At 44.7% G+C, this 19180-nt stretch overlaps 1 protein-coding gene across 1 annotated transcript in view; it reads right to left on the reverse strand.

Moving 5' to 3' along the window:
- rnf123 (ring finger protein 123) overlaps positions 1–19180 on the reverse strand; it is a 176115-nt gene that overhangs the window by 40017 nt on the left and 116918 nt on the right. The window contains exon 36 of the mRNA XM_072665512.1: positions 6681–6808. Coding sequence (XP_072521613.1) covers positions 6681–6808 — 128 coding nt within the window. The remainder of the gene's footprint in view (positions 1–6680; positions 6809–19180) is intronic.

Consider the following 19180-nt stretch of genomic DNA (forward strand, 5'->3'; position numbering starts at 1 on the left):
GTATTTTGTTCAGTCCTGAGGCATAAAGCAGAAAGCAATCTCACACTGGACTGGTTTAAGAGCCATCCTGTAACCGAGCTTCAGGTTATTGAAGACGGTAATTCCCACGTAATTTATGCACAATATTTAAAAGACAAAACGTAAGAATTTTCAAGGGAGTACAATGCGGTACATGAAATGTTTATGTAACTAAATTTGTGAATTATCCAGCATTTAGACAGAAATCTCAAGAGTTATCCTGTTTTTGCATCCTAAAAGTGCTCCTAAAGTCTCGTTTTTGGGGCAGAGTGACTGAAAACAAGTGATGCTAACACCATGGTAGCAATGGAGGGCAGCGATGCTGGGTGAAGTCGGTGGCTGACACGCTAACATCATGGTAGCAATGCTGGGCGAGGTCGGTGGCCGACACGCTAACATCATGGCAACAATGTGCCACCATGGTGGCAATGCTGGGCGAGGTCGGTGACCGACACGCTAACACCATGGTAGAGATGCTGGGTGAGGCCAGTGGCCGACATGCTAACATAGCAATAACGATGATGGGCGAAGCCGACTCACTAACACGACGGTAACCATGCTGGGCGAGGGAGTTGGCTGACACACCATAACTTTAGTAGGCAAGGATGGTGGGCAAGGTCGGTGGCCGACTCGCTAACCCCACGATAGTGATGCTGAGCCTAGCCGCTGGCTGACACACAAGTGGCCCACATGCTAACACCATGGTAGAGATGCTGGGTGAGGTCAGTGGCCAAGACGCATACACAGCGGTAGCGATGCTGGGCGAGGTCGGTAGCAGACACTTAATGCGTTAACACACAGTAGAGATGCTGGGCGAGGCTGTCGGCTGACATGCCAACACACGGTAGGGATGCTGGGCAAGGCCGTCGGCTGACGCACTAACACGGAGTAACAATGCTGGGCGAGGCAGTTGGCTGACACACAAACACCATGGTAGGCAAGGTCGGTGGCCGACTCGCTAACACTGTGTAACACAGTGTAATGCTGTGTTAGCGCTGTTGAGTCAATGGTTTATGTCTGTTCTAGGCAAACAAGAGGCAGTTCTTCAGTCAGTCACTCGCTCAGCCAATCAGTTAGAGAAATTGCCTGTTGGCAATCTAGGCCGACCCGCTAGGCGGTCTGGCAAAAAAAAGAAAGGAAAGGTAGGCCCCCGTCCCTCTGTATAGGTAGCTGGCTTCATGTGGATTCTAATTTACATTTCCCTCAAGAACAAACCACTCCGATTTATAGAGGCAGAACCTGAAACGGCCATATATCACTAATGCTACTTCACGCACTGTTATAGTTCTAATTTAATAACACAGCATGTGGAACTGCCAGGGACAAGAGGCTAATGGAGTGTCCGACACACTAGAGCAGCACCTGCCCCATGTTTTGAATCTCTTAATGAGCAAAAGCCATGAGGCAGGACGGAAGGCTCCACTAGCCCGCGAGTCAACAACTGACAGTTTTTTCATTACAAGCTTTTCTGGGTTTTTTTTTTTTTTTTTTTAGAAGCTCAATTGTGGCAAAAATGAGCAATGGCAGCTTCCCTAGCACATGTCCTGCGGCTAGAGCCGTCCCCATCTGTGCAATTCCAGCCACATCGTGTGCCACTGCTCTGGTAGCTTCTGGCCAGCGGAGAACAGGAAAAGCTTCAGGACTATTCTGATGTAATTCAAATCTCTGGCTCTACATGAGGAGTGGGCTTGGATACCAATGACCCAATTAAGAGGCAGGAAAAGCAAGAGAAGGAGGGGTGCAGGGACTTGCTGAGAGACAAAAAAAAGAAAAGAAAAGAAAAAAAAAGAAAAGGAGGGGGATTGGTGACTGGACATGGTGTCCATGACGACCCTCCGGTCCCCATGGGAACAAGACAGCCTTAGGGACCTCCTTGTACGGGCGGAGGGTGGCTCAGTAACAGGCGTCATGCAGCGCTGTTCCGTGCCTGGAGCTGGGTCGCGCAGGTCTCATGGTGTGTCGAAAATGGGAATCGCATGACGGATCGTATGCCGGTGGAGAACGGTGGGTGGGGACGCCAACAATGCGAGTGGAACTATCAGGACACGATCGCAGTCCCGAGCCTGTGAGGAGGGAGCGCGTTCTGCTCCATATGAAATCAGCCACGGCTCCGTCATAAATGATTCAGGGCTGCGAGAAATTACTGCTCCAAACGACTGCCTCCACTTGTTTTGTCTGGTTTGCCAAGCCGTATGTTTGAGAAGACTCCCGTGGCAAACTGTCTAGTCTAGCACAGGGTCTTACGTCATGATCATTAAATACGGCGCTTCTAGACTGTACTACACACACCGTGCTCCTCTGGAACAGACGAGTCCCCTTCAGGAATTGTCCCTAAATAGACAACACTGTGTCCAGAGAGGCAGAGGCAATTCACTAAGAGACAATGACATAAAAGCCTCCAAAACGTCTGAAATCTAATAGCAGATGTTTGCGTGTTTATGTTGGCCACCCTTTACCGCTATCTCACTTTCAGTGTTACTACAGAAACCTGCAAGGTTCAGGAGCATTTTCTGCTTCTCACCATCCCAAAGCCATCCCAGAACTCAATGATGTGGAGGTCTGGGCTCTGGGATGGGAAGGTCAGCAGCCTCTCTGTTTGATATAATCAGACGTTCTTCTTTTAAAGGTGCGACTGCTTCCTCACTTGTGCTCAGCCCTGGCTCTGTAAACGGGAAACACAACACTATCCCAACCAATCAGCAACCAGGGATGAGGAAAGGGAAGGGGCAGTAAGTTTGGGAGATGTTCGGAAGGTGGCGAGACCTCCGAGACAGAAAAAGCTCAGTGCTGTTTTGTCCCGTTGGTGAACTGGTTCGCTTAGCAGCAGCAACTGTAGCATCAGTTTGCTAACGCTAATCTAGCTAAAGCTAATTATTTGCCATGATACTTCTGTCTGTAATGTTTTATGTAATGTAATTATCTAATGTTAGGTAGTGGTGAGGGTGTGGAGGGTGTGGTAGCGATGCTGGACGAAGCCGGAAACGACATGCTAACGGTGCTGTAGCGATTTTGGACAAAGCCAGAAGTTGGCACGCTAACGGTGCGGTAGCGATGTAGGACTAGGCCGGAAGTTGGCGTGCTAACGTTGCGGTAGCGATGTAGGACTAGGCCGGAAGTTAGTACGGTAACAGTGCGGTAGCGTTGCTGGACTAGGCCCGGAAGCCGGCATGCTAATGGTGCGGTAGCGATATACAACAAGGCCGGAATCGGCTTGCTAACGGTGTGGTAGCGATGTAGGACGAGGCCAGAAGCCGGGCCGTTAATGGTGCGGTAGCGATGTACCGGAAGTTGGCGTGCTAACGTTGTGGTTGCTGTGTTCACGTTTGCTGTCCTACGGTCCGCAAGCCCAGTGTCATTCCCTTGGCGATGTGTGTGCATGAATTTGGGGGGTGGAGCTTCAGAAGGAGCCCTGCCTCTAAGCCTGTTTGCTGTTCTCAGTAAAAGCACTGTCAGTGATGCTGCAGAAACCCTCAGGGAGACTGTTTTCCACACCTCCAAAATCTGGTGTCAGAATCTGCTTCTCCTTCTCCAAGTCGGCCCAAAGTCTCAAAAAGTGCTTCTCTCTGAAAGAGCTTCTTAATCAGCTCAACATCCTTTCAGACCCATAGCCTAAGAGGATAAAATGGATTGGCATCCAATAAATACATACTGCATCAGTCACGGGACAACGTTGTCCCCCTTCTGTAGAAGATCTCAAGCTGCACCCAAACGTCTTCAGGCCTCTCCGGTGCTCAAGCCTCTCAGGCTCAAGCTGTTTGGTTTGGTAGCCCTGATACACAGATGGAGATGCATCAACATCCACTTAGACTAAATAATTGATCAAGGCGCTATACGGCTCGATAGGGGCTGAAGCTTGAGGTCTGTAATACGGCCAGAGAGCAGAAAGGAAGCACAGAGCTAGCTAAGCAAGAACTGGGAGTAATCGATGGCTCCGCATTGCAGTCTCGGGCGGCCGGTTTAATGCCGGTTGCACGGCTACCTCCGTTCAGACGATATATAAAAAAAACCCAAGCTGACGCACGTCACATCAGACTGATTGATTTTCTTCTCTACTACAATCTTCCCCAACTGTGGAGGCAGCCGCTGGAATATCTGTCTCAATTATTTTGATTAGCTTCGACGACAAGAGTTCTGTCGAAGAGCTACACACTCTCCAGCTCGAAGCTCAGACAGATGATTACAGCACCTCAGCCTGGTATTGAATTTTGCCCAATTTTTTAATACTGACTTTTATCTGATTCTTAACGGCCACCTGAAATTTGTGAATCTGATGCAAGATTTGCTGAAACACAACAAACACTTCTGAAAGCTTCATGAATCTTTATATAAGCGTGTTTAAAACAATGAGAAAATATCTCCCCTGTGAAAAATGAAGGAATCGTGTATTTAATAGCCCTTTCCTCAAGTTCTTGTCCAGTACCTGCGACAGAAAGACAGGTGAATAAGTTAATAGCACTGATTATCTGCTTCCCACGGCATCTGTCAAGTGGTGGATATATATTAAGCGAGCAGCAAGCGAAGGTGCTGAACGTGTTGAAGCAGGGAAAACTGGCAAGTGCAAGAACCTGGGCCGCCCTGACGAGAACCAAACTGGAGATGGCTGGAAGACGACTGAAGGGTCAGAGCATCTCCAAAACATCAGGCAGGTCCTGAGCAGGGGGTTCCCGGTACGCAGTGGTCGAGACCTACCAAACGTGCTCCAAGGAAGGACAACCGATGAACTGGAGACAGGGTCATGGGCACCCAAGGCTCCTCGGAGGCTCCATGGAGACGTACTTGGTATATATGTACATTTACAATGAAGGGCCCTGAGGAGCCAGATTAACTTGATTGGAAAGAAAAGTCAGATTTAGGTTCCCAGGGACTTTAAAGGATCTGCTGCTAATGTCTTGGTGCCAGGACTCTTTTAAAGGGCCTTGTGGAGTCCGAGATTTAACAGGCAACAGCTCAATTTCTACCACCTTCAGACGACAACCCGTCAAATCCTGTGGTTTCCAGCAGTAATTACAGTAATCCGTTTTGGGGCCAGTCTCCGACCTTGGTGCCTATTTCCTATGCGAGTCAAATACAGTTCAAATCAGCTTCTACTGTCAACAGTAAATAAATGCAAGTCGTGCATTTTTTTTTAATAAATATATAATAAATATATTTAACACATAGAGCCATTTAGAGTTCATATTACATAAGAACACTGGATCTCAGCAAACGAACCGTGATTTAATCAGCCCACTGGTAATCTGAGCTTTGTGATAAGCCTGAACAGAACCTATTTAAAGAACACCGGGATGCATCCACCTCACTGGATGCGGAGTGTGAGCTATTTCAAGATATTACAGAAGTATTAATAGACGAGCTGCATGATCTAGACCAGAGCAGTAAGGGCCTGCAATTATTCACAGCTTTTTAATAATTAAAAGTGCCCGGTAAATTTCAATACACCTTCTCAGCATGCCCTGCTCAAGGCCAGTGATTCATCAGGAGGCACAAACATCATTTATTTGGTAGATGAATGGTGTTTACAGTCAGAACTCCTGATATTTATTGACTGAATGTAGTTGATTAAATGGCACCACAGTGCCTGTGATCATGCTTTTTAAAAAAGGTAATTATGTGATTACATAAACACTTCTCCACAACTTCTACAAGTGACAGAATAAAAATAATGAATATATAATGATATATAACAATAATTACTGTAATTATGATTAATAATAACAGTGATTGTTAAAGAACAGGGCAGCACACTGGCCAAATAGGGTCTGTAACTCCACAACTCCATAGCTCCATCCCCTCATCTTCTCATCATATGAGAGAATACCATATTTAACTCTAATTTGCATGTTCTAATTGTTCTAAATATTCTAAGTGTAACATGTGCACACAAGGTTGTGGGTTTGATGCCCAAATTCGTAAAGCTGCCACTGTAGGGCCCTTGAGCAAAGGCCCAACAGTGTATGCTAAAGGATGCGGATATTGAACCCATAACCCTATTGTCAATAATCTGTTAAACTGCCACTGTTGGGCCTTTGCTCAAGGTAAACTTAAAGGATGTGGGTATTGACCCCACAACCCTGTGATCACTTATTTGTAGTTTGAGTGCTGGGTTACTGATCACAAGGTTAAAAAACAATCGTTAAGCTGCCACTCTTGGGCCCTTAAGCAAAGCTCAGCGGTGGTGGCTTGGTGGGCGTGGGCATCAAACCCACAACCTTGTGACCCATAACCCAATCATGGACTCATAGACAAATGTATAGTCCCACTCCTGATTCATATGGTTTTAACCACTGAGCGGTGACTCTTAAAGACCAAACAGAGGCTTAAGGTACTGGGGTATCGAACCCACAACCTTGTGATCAATAACCAAACCCTGTTAGAATCAATTGGGAATGTCACTGAGGCCTTACGAGGCTGTTAAGGTGTCAACGTGAATACCTCTGCATCTATGCTACAAGATGGCTAGGTCGACTGCTAGACATTTTACACTATTAAGAAACTGGTTCTAACTGGATTAGCTAGATCTCAAGTCACCAGGTGAGGCTGTGATTCTGCAGAAATGAGCTTCTGCGAGGTGCTAAATGCTAACACAGCTTAACACAGGATTAGCAGCAACAGTAACAGTACTGAGAGCAGTACAGGGAGCAGCTGGGCAGTGTTGAACTCACAGGCGTGTAAGGAGAAGTGTTTGTGGTCAGCTCCGGCTGCACTGGCCTCTCCCTCCCCAAGCAGGTGCTGGATAGAATGCAGCTGGAAGCAAGGGTCGGACAGCAAAACCGAGGCTGCTCGAGCGATCCTGCAACACACAACACAGATACAGCAGAGTTACATCACGTGTTGAGAATTCCACAGCGCCGACATGAAGGTAGAGGGTCCTTACTACCTTGACCCTAAACTGGTCCAGTGACTAAACAGCTACAGCTAAACCAGGACTGGACAGCCTTCCATTCATGCAACAATCGTTTTGTAGAGGTGCAGTGCATAAAATCACGACGACACGGAAGATACTTCTGTCCGCCAAGTACGGAAAGCTGAGGCTGCAGTGGCTTTCCGTTCCACCTTAAATAATGCAGCTGTTATGTTCTGCTGTTGAAATGTACAGAATGCCACTGCAGCACTATTTAAGGCGGAATGGAGAGTTAGCATTAGAAGACACTTTAGCTTTTGTTTTGGCTGCTAACTGCTAACTGTTAACATCACCAAGCTCCTCAGTTCATATAAAGCTCGGGTTTGTTTTGCTCACTTAAATAATCTCGGTCTAGGGTAGCGAAAAACATTTTTACGGTCGTCCGCAGCTGCTGAGGAGCATGTCTACGAAAGGCGCCTAGACTACACCTTAAAAGACGTTACTCTGTCCATTAAAAAAGCCTGGATTGGCTAACCCACTCTGAGTCACTGGATCGGATCGGGACGTCCCAAGAATTGTCTTCCACACGTCTGCCTGTCTAGACCTAATACATGATCAGTCGTCTAGACAATCAGACAGGCAAAAGTATTGATAGTGAACCTGGGTCTATTGGGTAGCTCCATGAGCTAACAACCAATGTTCTGGAAGCTGATTGACAGTTTTTCAGAACATATGATGAAGGCTGTGGGAGAGAGAGAGGCAGAAGATGAGATATAGAGAGAGAAATTCACAGGGGGAAAAACTCCAGGTTACTATTTCATCATGAAAGTGCTGTCAGGCAGACGGGGCAGAGCATGGAGGCTGTCGGAGACAGCCAGACGGCTACATGTGACGAGGGTCAACACCCACCACGCACCCTCTCTGACAGCATGCAGACAACACAGCTCGGTGAAAAATAAACATGCATCCAGGAATAGACTTCATTGTCGCTTCGCCCGGCGTTCCTGGCCGCCGCTGATAAACAGACGCGGCGACTCAGACGTAGCACGACTTCAAAGTTTAACAGAGAAAAAAAGCGAAAGAAAATAACTGACCACGTAAACAACGTCAACATCTGATAAACACGCATCACAACGCCTTCGCCTGCAGCCGAAAAAGGCGGAGACAGTAGATGGTGCTCAGTCAAGGCTGGCTGATACAGCCAAGAAATCTGACCGTGATGAATACTCACTAATTGATTGGTATTAATGGGCCCCAAGTGTTCCAAAAAACACTCCCACACCATTCCACCACCCCCACCAGCCTGGACTGCTGACACAAGGCAGGTTGACTCCATGGATTCATGCTGTTGGTTCCAGAGTCTGACGCTACCATCTGTGTGTTCCTCAGGAGAATCCAGAAATCCAGAATCCAGCTTCTTCATCAGACCAGGCTATGCTTCTCCAGTCTTCAACCGTCCAGTGTTGGTGAGCCTGTGCTGAGATGTTGCAGCCTCAGCTTTCTGGTCTTGGCGGACAGAAGCGGAACCCGACTGGGTCTTCTGCTGCTGTTGAGTCCATCAGCCTTAAGGCTGGACGTGTTGTTGTGGTTATCTGAGCTACTAGAGCCTTTCGGTCAGCTCCAACCTGTCTCCAGTTTCCAGAAAGACCATCAGCACTGTTTGATAATCGCTCACTGGACCAGGAAATGCCAAAAAAGGGATGTGGAAAGGCTGCTTTCCCAACACCGGCAATGTTCCGGTTCCAGCAAAGGAAGCGTCCATGTCAGCACTGTTGTAATACCCGTGTGTTGCATGGCACACACAGCCTCATGCCTACACCAGTGCCCTTTTGGCTTCCCACAACAACGTACCCTGGGCCAGCCAGCCGGCCAGCCAGCCAGCCAGCCGGCCGGCCAACCGCTTTGTGCCTACACCTTTATCACTATCGTTCGGACCAACTTCAGAAAGTTCTGCACGCTCAAGATCACTGAGGTCCCATTATTCAGTGAGGTGCACATTACCTGAAGCTGTTGGCATGATTTATGCATGACACTGCTGCCACACGATTGGCTGGCTAGATACCTGCATGCATGAGCAGGTGTATGTTAAGTGCTGGGTTAACAAAACGCTGATTTTAATATTTACTGTTATTATCGGATCATTCAGACCTAGTCTTCGTCCACGCTAGACTGATGTCCAATGGTCAGACATAAAATTCCAGTCCAGCCTGGTATTTTCCCAGGAACACCTGCTGTTTTTTCTTACCCCGGCCCCGACCAGCCCTCTTATCAATCTTTCATGTGTGCTTTCCTGACGAGGCCTACACCCACTCATGTGGAACTCTCCATGATGCAAGCAAAAGGAAATTGGGCTTTCCTGTAATAAATGTGCAGCAGCGCTCTGAGCCATTTTATGACCCCCCTGTCCAATATTTTGGACACAGCTACTCATACAAGAGGTGTTCTGTTTTTGAAGCCCGAGGCTTTAAAAGAAGAGTGAAGACACCAAAACAACAAATATTTTGCACAGTCTTTGTGTTCCCGTCTTGGAATTTGAGTTGGGACGGACTAAACAGACAGACAACAGTGATTCCCGCTGGCGTTAGTTGCAGACACTCATCACCATGGTTACTGTAGCCTAGTAATTTCCAGCAGGCTGTGACTTTACCTTCCTAATCCTGCCTAATTACTCACACAGATTCTAACACAAAACTCTGCCAAGAAAACAAAAGCTCGAAAAAACGGACAAAGCCTGCTGCCGTGGGCCGTTCACGTTGCCGTGGCAACACTATTGTGAACTGCCCCCGCCGTCAGTGGACGGTTCTTCTATAACCTCTGAGAGCTTTTGTTTTCTGGCAGAGGTCAGCGTATCACACTCAGATTCTAATGCCGACTTCTGCCGGAAAACAAAAGCTTGTAGTCTGTTGCTGTGGGGTCGTTTACACTGCTGTGGCAACACCACTGTTAATTGCTGTGTGGTCTGAGGGCGTCTTCACACTTGTTCCAAATACAGGAGTCCAGTCCCAGGGCAGATTCTGGGCTCGTTTGGGGGGAGGGGCTTATTATAGCTGGCTCACTTTCACACAGAAGAATTCCATTCACAACAGCATAAATTCAAACGTCACTTTTCTGTGTACATTTTTGCTAAATGGTAAAGCCAGGTTCTGTTTATTGCTTTTTATTATTTTAGCTTTTTGTAATTTTGAATGGTCACACTGCAAGATTTACATCCGAAGCTGGTCACACTGAAACATCCACCTATGAAAATGTGACATTAGGGTTCTTAGGCCACAGGGACCTTGAATAGTTCTTTAAAATGTGTGATTTTTGGATTTAACAGCATTACTGCCTAGCCCAGACCACCACTGGCTGCATAGAATGGTCACTGGCATTTCAACAATGGAGAGTTCGGGGCCTAAATATTTGTGGAAAAAGGTTCTGTGGCATAAACTGACCTCTATTATGTTTCCTGTAGCATTTCCTGTGACCCTGCCTTGCCCTTAGAGCCTTCAGCTGTAGACCACTTTTTCAGCCTTTACTAGTTGTTATATGTGAAGGGCCTAGCTACTGTACAAGAACACTGTGGCTAATGCGATGCTGGGCAAGGCAGGGGGTGCAATACTGATGCCAACACCAGGGTGGCGATGCTGGGCGAAGTTTGGCGGTCACAGCTGCCACAACTGGTATTTATTCAAGACTAAAAAACAACAAGACATGTAAGAGTTTACAACTGGAAGAGTTTACAACTGGAAGGGTGCTCAAACTTTTGAACATGCACATCTCTTTTGTTATTAAATAAAAACTTACCCTGCATTTACATCTGCACATATGTAGAAACATTTCATTTGCTTAATTTTAACATATAAAAAAAAAAGTTTGTGGACACCCCTTCTAATGAAGCCATTCAGCCACTTTTGGTTGCATCCATTGCTGACAAAGATGTGCAAAACACACAAAGCTTGTCTAGTCCCTGTAGAGAAGTACTGCCAATAGAATAGGACCCTCTGGAGCAGATACTCATGAATCTATTGGCGCCATGCTGCCTAATGCCAGGGCAAGGGCTAGAGGGTATAAAGCCCCTCAACATTGAGCTGTGGAGTAGTGGAAGAACTGTGTTCTCTGGAATGATGGATGGTTGGTGCTCCATGCAATACTTTTGGGATGAGTTGGGGAGTTGGAGATGAGGTGGGTTGGGGGGTCATACGACATCCTGACCTCACTAACGCTCTTGTTGCTGAATGCAATCAAATCCTCACAGCAATGCCTTCTTCCCTGGACAGTAGAGACAGTTACTCCTACCAAAGCAGGATTAACTCTTTTCTAATCCCCTTGATTTCAGAAGAATACGCCAAGAGAGTGTCCCAATACTTTTGTCCACATACATTATATGTTCAAAGTTTTTCTCTGGTTTCTCTACAAAATGATACACACACACACACACACACACACACACACACATACACACACACATCCCACACCTGGCTGCCCTCCTGCTGTGCTCTGGAGGCTGATCTACTGGAAGAGGCAGAGGGTGGCTAGGAGGGGTTTTGAAACTACATTATTAGAAACACACACACACACACACATACACACATACACACACACACACATACACAAACACACACACACACACACACACACACATACACAAACACACACACACATACACAAAGCCTCTTACTCTGCAGCTGTCAGAGTAAGCCATTTCCCACCCACTCATCTCTTAGCTGTGGCCCTAAAACACTCACTACTGCTCATACACACACACACATATACACACACACACACACACACACACACACACATACAGAACCAGATTCCCATCAAACTCTGATGAAATGTAGACTTTAGTCCTACTTTTCTGAAGTAAATTAGTGCTAAAATATTCATAAACTTACAACCCCGAAGAAAACACTCACAGCATTCCTCATTCCGACACACACACACACACACACACACACACACACACACACACACACACAATGACCCATAATTAAAGCAGCACTGTGGTAATTGGTATGTTTTGCTGGGCTCCTGAGCTCCCCCTACAGGTGTGGAGAGTAATTCACTTCCATACTCCACTGCCGTTAATACAAACCCTGCTTTGGGCGCCCCCTCATGGTCAGCTGTACATATAAAGGTAAAGGTGCACAATGTCCTCCGCATTTAACCCATCTGTGTCAGTGAACACACACACTAGTGAACTAGGGGCAGTGAGTACAAACACACCCAGAGCGGTGGGCAGCCAACTCCAGCGCCCGGGGAGCAGAGAGGGTAAAGGGCCTTGCTCAAGGGCCCAACAGCGGAAGCTTAGGCCTGGGAATCGAACCCACAACCCTGTTATCAATAGCCCAGCACTCCATAACCGCTAAGCCACCACTGCCCCCATATGCGAAGGCACTGAAGGTAAAGAAGCATGTGGACTGAGGCGGTAGAGCAATATCACAGGATTCCGGGTCTCGGGTTACGCAGCGTTACGCAGTCCTGACGGCTTTGGTTGCACGAACATGATCTGAACTGATGGAAACTCGATTCTACAGCCTCTTGCTCTCGACTTCGGCGTCAGCCTTTACCTTGTTTATAGTTCAAACTACTGTAGCTTATACTGTAGCTTAAAAACAGCCCCAAGTGTCCCATTACTTTTGTCCATTTACGTTACACATTAAATTAACAGTTAATCACAGAGAAGCGTAGTAAATAAACCCTCCGGGATTTTCCGTAGTATTGTGAGGATCTGGGAAGGATCCTCGACAAAAGTGGCTCCCAGGTGTCTCCGAGGAAGCTGCGCTGTGTATTTGTGGAGCGAGAGGGTGTGTACACCCCGCCACCCCCCGCAGACAGAAGCTGATTCACTGGCACCATTCTGAGCCTGGACTCCATCATAACAGCTGAGTGTGGGGGAGGCACACCGGACCTGCTTCCATACACACACACACTCTCAGTCACAGGCTTCACGATTCACACTGTACATGCTTTTCGCATATCTTCCCGGATCCGCAGGGAAACCGAGGTGGCGCGCTGCTTTTCCTTAATTAGCTTAGGCAGAAAGGCCGGAGTGTGAAGGTTAAATAAAGGTTACATAAAGAGCAGGTCTGTCATCTCCGCAGCTGACATTATCCTCTACCAAACTGCAGCCCTCAGGGGGAAAGCGGAGAAATAACGGTGCGCCACTTAAAAAAAAAAAAAAAAAAGGTTACTCAGTCATGTAGAGGCACGGAGGTGAAACGCTGAGGTGAGGTACTTTCCTTTAAGCTAAGGACGCCCCGAATGCCTGGTCTTAACAGCAAAGCTAGCCTCGTCTCCCTTGCCAGCTGCCGGATACGTCGTCTGTGTGCAATACGTCGTCTTCCTGGCAATACAGTCCTAGATCCCATTAGACCAGCTGCACGCAAACACCAATACAGTACGATACAAGAACTTCTCATTCTGAAGAACGTAAGAGCTAACCATATGAGCTAGAGTCGTACAGGAGAACCACAAACATGCTGGCTGAGGGCTGAAGCTGAAAGCAGGCCTACAAAGCCCAGAACGGACCAGCCAGCCCCTCCGTACTTGATGGCAATGGTCAAAAGCCGATCCACACCAAGAGCCCTTCCAGCTTCAAGTACGGCTCGGCTCGACCCGCCATCCCTCAAAATCCACGGAAGACGAGCGTCCAGACTTTTTTCTTTCCTGCACCGAAGTGGAGGAACGAACTTTCCCTGGGTGTCCGAACGGCAAAGTCCAACGCTCGCTGTCTTCAAACCCAGACTGAAGACCCTCCTATGGTCACCTTATTGACCTTATTGTGTTTGGTAGAGTCTAAACTTAGAGGTATCTATGAATCTTTAGTCTATTCAAACTAGCTGAGGTTGTTCTTAAGTAAATAGCAAAGCAGTTTTGTAAGTCACTCTGGAGAAGAGCGTCTGCTAAATGTAAAGTCAAGAGCAAGAGGCTGTAGAATCCAGCTTCCCTCCATTCAGATCATGTTCGTGCCACCAAAGCCGCACAGTAGAAAAGTGCAACACCACTACAGAGTCAGCTTTTTAATGACAGTTAAGGAAGGGGAAACTGTGAGCTGGAAGCCCTCTGACTTTTTTTAAAATAGCTTCACCCTGCTTTGTAGCCATCCATTAGCTTCAATCTGATTGTTTAGAAAGTTTTGACACTCTGAAATCCCGCCATAATTACAATTTTGCAACTCTGCATCAGCTGCTAAATATATACAGCTCTGGAAAAAAAATGAAGACACCACTAATTAGTTTTTTCTGCAGTTTCTTTAAAAACTCTATGTGTACAACAGACGTTTTATTAAACGTATTTTATTAGATGATTTTTAACAGAGCCGGCCAAAACATTAGAGCTGTGATGGTCAGTCGAGGTTATTTCACCATAGTTTTCCGTAGATTCCGTAGATTTCTGAATGCTCTCAAAGTTCAGATATTAGTACTGTGTTTAAATCTGAATAATAACTTATTTACATTATAATTATTATAATCATTTATTTGCATTGTTTAAGTAGTTGTTTTTGAACAGCTGTCATTTGTGCAAATAAATAAATGCTCTAAATATTAATATTTTTATTCGGAATTTAGAGGAAATGTTGTCCATGGTTTATGAAATACCACGCAAATGTTAATATCCCTAAACACACTGCCTATAAATAGTAAAACCAGAGAAACTGATCATGTAGGATGGTCCTTTTATGTTGTCCAGAGCTGTATATTAAATATATATATATACACATTTTTTATATATTTTTAAAATATTTGTAATTATTATTTTAATAATAATTAAAAGGGCAGACCTTTTAATTATTATTATTATTATTATTATTATTATTATTATTTTCTATGCCTTTTTAATATCTTAACGCCTTTTCAACATCTTTTCTACGTCATTTCAACATCATTTCAACATCTTTTCAACGTTTTTTCAACATAATTTAAATGCCATTTCAACATCATTTCAACATCTTTTCAACGTGATTTAAACGCCATTTCAACAGCCTTTCAACATCTCTTCAACGTTTTTTCAATGTAATTTAAACATCATTTCAACATCTTTTCAACATTTTTTCAACGTAATTTAAACATCATTTCAACATCTTTTCAACATTTTCAGGCAGTTTCAATGCCTTTATAACATCTTTTCAACATCATTTCTACACCTTTTTAATATCTTAATGCCTTATATATTTATTATTATTATTATTATTATTATTATTATTATTTCACGGTCCAGACTAGGAAGTACACTTTCAGCCTGCAGTCAGAAACCACCTGAAACTCATATCTTGATACCGATACAAATATGATGTATCGCACAGCCCTGGTAGCTTTCAAGCTTCACAAAAAGTGCAGCAAAAAGCTAAAAAGTTAAACAACACTTGAAAAAGCTGAAAATGTGTTTTTTTACTGTCTACAGAAGGTACCTGGTGGACTTGAGCAGGGAAAGAACTCCAAACCTTTGGAGAATGAAACTAACGGGCTAATTAGATTTCACCGAAAAGACAAACTGCCTTAAAGCCAAATCAGAGCACTAACCGCAGCGTCTCACACGCCAAAGAAGAACCGAAGGGACGGAACGGTCTGTAGGAGAACCTTTCATTAGCATATATAGCACATTCTCTTCTGCAGGAAGACTTCCAGGAACTGGAACAAGCTCTTCATCTGTTCCACCTCCCTCCTCTGCAGCACCAGTATGTCATTAACAGTCAGATTACAGACCACCACTATTATTGACCCTCTCCGCCAGGTAAGGTCAGAGTTAAAACTGACAAGATCCGGGCTCCTCATAGTCCTGGTGTGTTCCTTTGTGTTCGTGGCATTTCCAACTGCTACAATTACTGTCCAATCTCAGAAAGCAAGCCAAAAAAAAAAAAAAAAAACTAGGGCTGAAATGTCTTTCAATTCAACAATAGACTGTAAAACCTTTCAAGGCCAGGCAGATAGATGACATTGACTCTTCTCTCGGGCCTTTGTGGAGGCCTTTCGGTGGGCTCAACGTGGAACACCTTCTTTTCCTGGAAATTCTTGAGATGGCAACAAAGGCAGATTGATTTGTGAGCAAGAGCCAGTCTGAATAATTATTGTAGAATTGAATGGAAGACAACAGCAGCTGAAAGACCCCACGGGAATCCTTTTGTCTGGCAAATAAGTCAATGTGGAACTGAATGCTTAAAATACGGCGCATCGTCTCTTTTGAGAAGTTGGTTCTCGGAAAAGGAGAGCTCAGTTTAGCTTCTGAGGCGTCTAAAAATGATTTGGAGAAAAGTAAGGAAGCCTGACTGAGAGTAAAACCAGTCTCAGTATAGCTTCAGATAGTTGCTCAGGTGCGAACACACCCTACAGCTCATTAGGAAGGGCCTGAAAGACAGTGAGAGTGTTTTATGAAGTTTTTATGAAGAAGGCAGGTCTCCAGTCATTGATGGGCACTGTACTGAAAGCTCAACTACTAGGAAAGCTTTGGAAATTCTTGCCACTGAAGGCTCCTCAGCAGGTGATGAGCCCTATCAAAATCTCATAACATTTATTCATATATACACACACACATCTAAATACAGCCCAAGACAAAAGCTCTCAAACAAGCTCCCGTCCACTGGTGGCACTGCCAAAACTTAAAACTACGACTTTCAGCTTTTACTTTACAACCGTACTGAGAAGTAGAGCGACGTCTTTTTCTAGACGTCTTTTCAACAACCTAATAATTACTTTAACTACTAATTACTAAATATCAACATTAAGACATCATGCAAAGTGGTCTTTTCAACGCCTTTCCAACATCTTTTCTACACCTCTTTAAAATCTTAACATCTTTTCAACGTCATTTCAATGTCATTTAAACGCCTTTCCAACATCTTTTCAACATAATTTCAGCGTCTTTAAATTTAAACGCTGTTGTAACGTCATTTTAACACCGTTTTAATGCCCTTTCAACATCTTTTCAACATATTTTCTACACCTTAAAAAAAAAGCTTATTAACGCCTTTCCAACATCTTTTCAACATCTTTTCTACACCTTTTTTTAATATCTTATAAACATATTTTCAACATCTTTTCAACGCCATTTCAACGTCTTTTCAACGTAATTTAAACACCTTTACATCTTTTCAATGTCATTTCAGCATCTTTTAAACTTAATTTAAACGCCATTTCAATATCATTTTAACAGTTTCAATGCCCTTTTAACATCTTTTCAATGTCATTTCAATGCCTTTTTAACGTAATTTAAGTGCCATTTCAACATCTTTTCAACATAATGTTAATGCCCTTTTAACATCTTTTCAACGTCATTTCAACTTCTTTTTTACACCTTTTTAATATCTTAACGCCTTTTTAACATCTTTTCAACGTCACTTAAATGTCTTTTCTACATCTTTTTAATATCTTAACACCTTTCCAACATCTTTTCAACACCTTTCCAGTGTCCTTTTTAACATCTTCTCAATGTCTTGTTTTACTGGTTTTTGCATATTTGCAAAGCTGAGATGTCTGAGAGTGAAAAACCTTTTAAAGGTCTAAAGAAACAAAACACTTGAATCAAAGCTTCTTCACCAGTCTGAAGGGTCTCCACACTCACATAACTCCACATCTCTTTATGAAACCAAAAAAGGTTCTTCTACACCATCGCCCAAAGAACTATTTAAAGCACCTTTTAAGAGTGTGAGGGACGAGCTTCCATTACCCTACACGGTAACCCGAGAATTCAGCAAACTGAATATTACCTCTGTTTGTTTCCAATGAAAATATGAGCTGTAACATCTATCTGATGTCAAGGATATCAGGGCAGACCTGATGTCATGACACAAATGCTGACCATGTTAAAAACTACTTACCCATTCAGAATGTTTCAGACGAGACACTGTTCACTGTAACGGCCACTGCAGTGTTTTATATGTCTCCCAGGTAGGTGCGATGGGGTTTCTAGCAGATGGATGTGTCAGGCTGCGAGCTGCACAGTAGAGATGTTATAATAATCACGGTATAATAATGAGCACCCTGATGTTTCTTCAGTGACCCCCCCGACTACAAGGTGCATGGAAATGTCTACAGCAAATTGATGCTCATCTGGAAACACAGGGAAGCAGCTCCAATCTATTAACCTTGGGGTCTCCCATCCAACCTTCATGCTCCGGTATGGTTTGGGCTGAAAAAACAGAAGGCTAATGACTGGTGAACCAATTTTCCAGAAGAGTGACGTATCAAGGGAGCGGAGTCTGGTGCCGCTGGCCTACTTTACTAAAATATGCTGTGTAACAAAGGAACTGAGCAAAATAAGGCACCTCGTCCCTTGCCGGAGGCCTGCAGCCGACCTTTTCGGAAAAATCGGCCGACCCTGAAGAAGCTCTGTTCACAAGTGAACCCGCAGAGCTGCCCTCTGTCCTTTCGTTTACAGGCACATTCCAAAGACACCAGAGAGGCTGATATGGTGGAAAGTCAGTAGGGCCTTGCCTGTGTGCGTGGGAGTGTACTGAAGCCCTTGGCAGTGCCCCCAGCAGTGGGCACAGAGAGCGTAATGCACTCTGACAGCAGTCAGTGTTGGTGCAATGGTGACCAAAAGGCAGAGAAAGCTCCCAGTCAACCTACATTCACACAAAGACGTGCACAGACCCACAGCACAAGCATGTAAACAAACAGGATGCTACTGTAGCTCACACTTGTATCTTACCAAACACACCATGTCCAAACACATAAGGGATATGTAATATTAAAAAAATATTAATAGCTATCCCCAATTTTAGAGAGCTAATTACCCAACACACTCATTAGTGCTCCCCCCATCAGACGAAATGCCCCCGACACTGGGAGTCCTCAGACTGACACAAATGCACAACCAGCCACCGCATCTTTTCCAACTGCCGCCGATGCAACGCCACCACACTCTGAGGAAAGCAGCAGGTACTCGGGCTAACAGACGCCCACGCAAGTCAGCATCATACTGAAGTGATGAGGAATGACAAAGAGACAGAGAGCGCCATCTAGCCACCCGGAGAGAGCAAGGTCAAGGTCTCTCAGGCTCCGGCTGCTGATGGCAGGCAGCATGACCCGGGATTTCAACCAGCATTTTCAGCAAATATTTTGTAATTTCAATGTTTTTTTTTCCAGACTTTGCAAAACCTTTGTATAGGAAATTGGTCATTAGAAAGGAAATCTCCCCAAAATAAAGAAGTAGGTAAATAAATATATTGTGTATCTAAAAATAAAAATGTGTATCTGTCTTTTCAACATTTATGCCTCTTTGATTTATCTAAATACAATGGCCTCCAAAATTTTCTGAAATGAAATATTTTTTTCCATTGACTTCCAGTAAAAGTTACGATTTTTTCTTCTTCTCTAGAAAAGTTTTCTTTCAGGTTTTTGT

This window comes from Salminus brasiliensis, chromosome 21 (genome assembly GCF_030463535.1).
Source record: "Salminus brasiliensis chromosome 21, fSalBra1.hap2, whole genome shotgun sequence".
In the NCBI taxonomy this organism is placed as follows: Eukaryota; Metazoa; Chordata; class Actinopteri; order Characiformes; family Bryconidae; genus Salminus; species Salminus brasiliensis.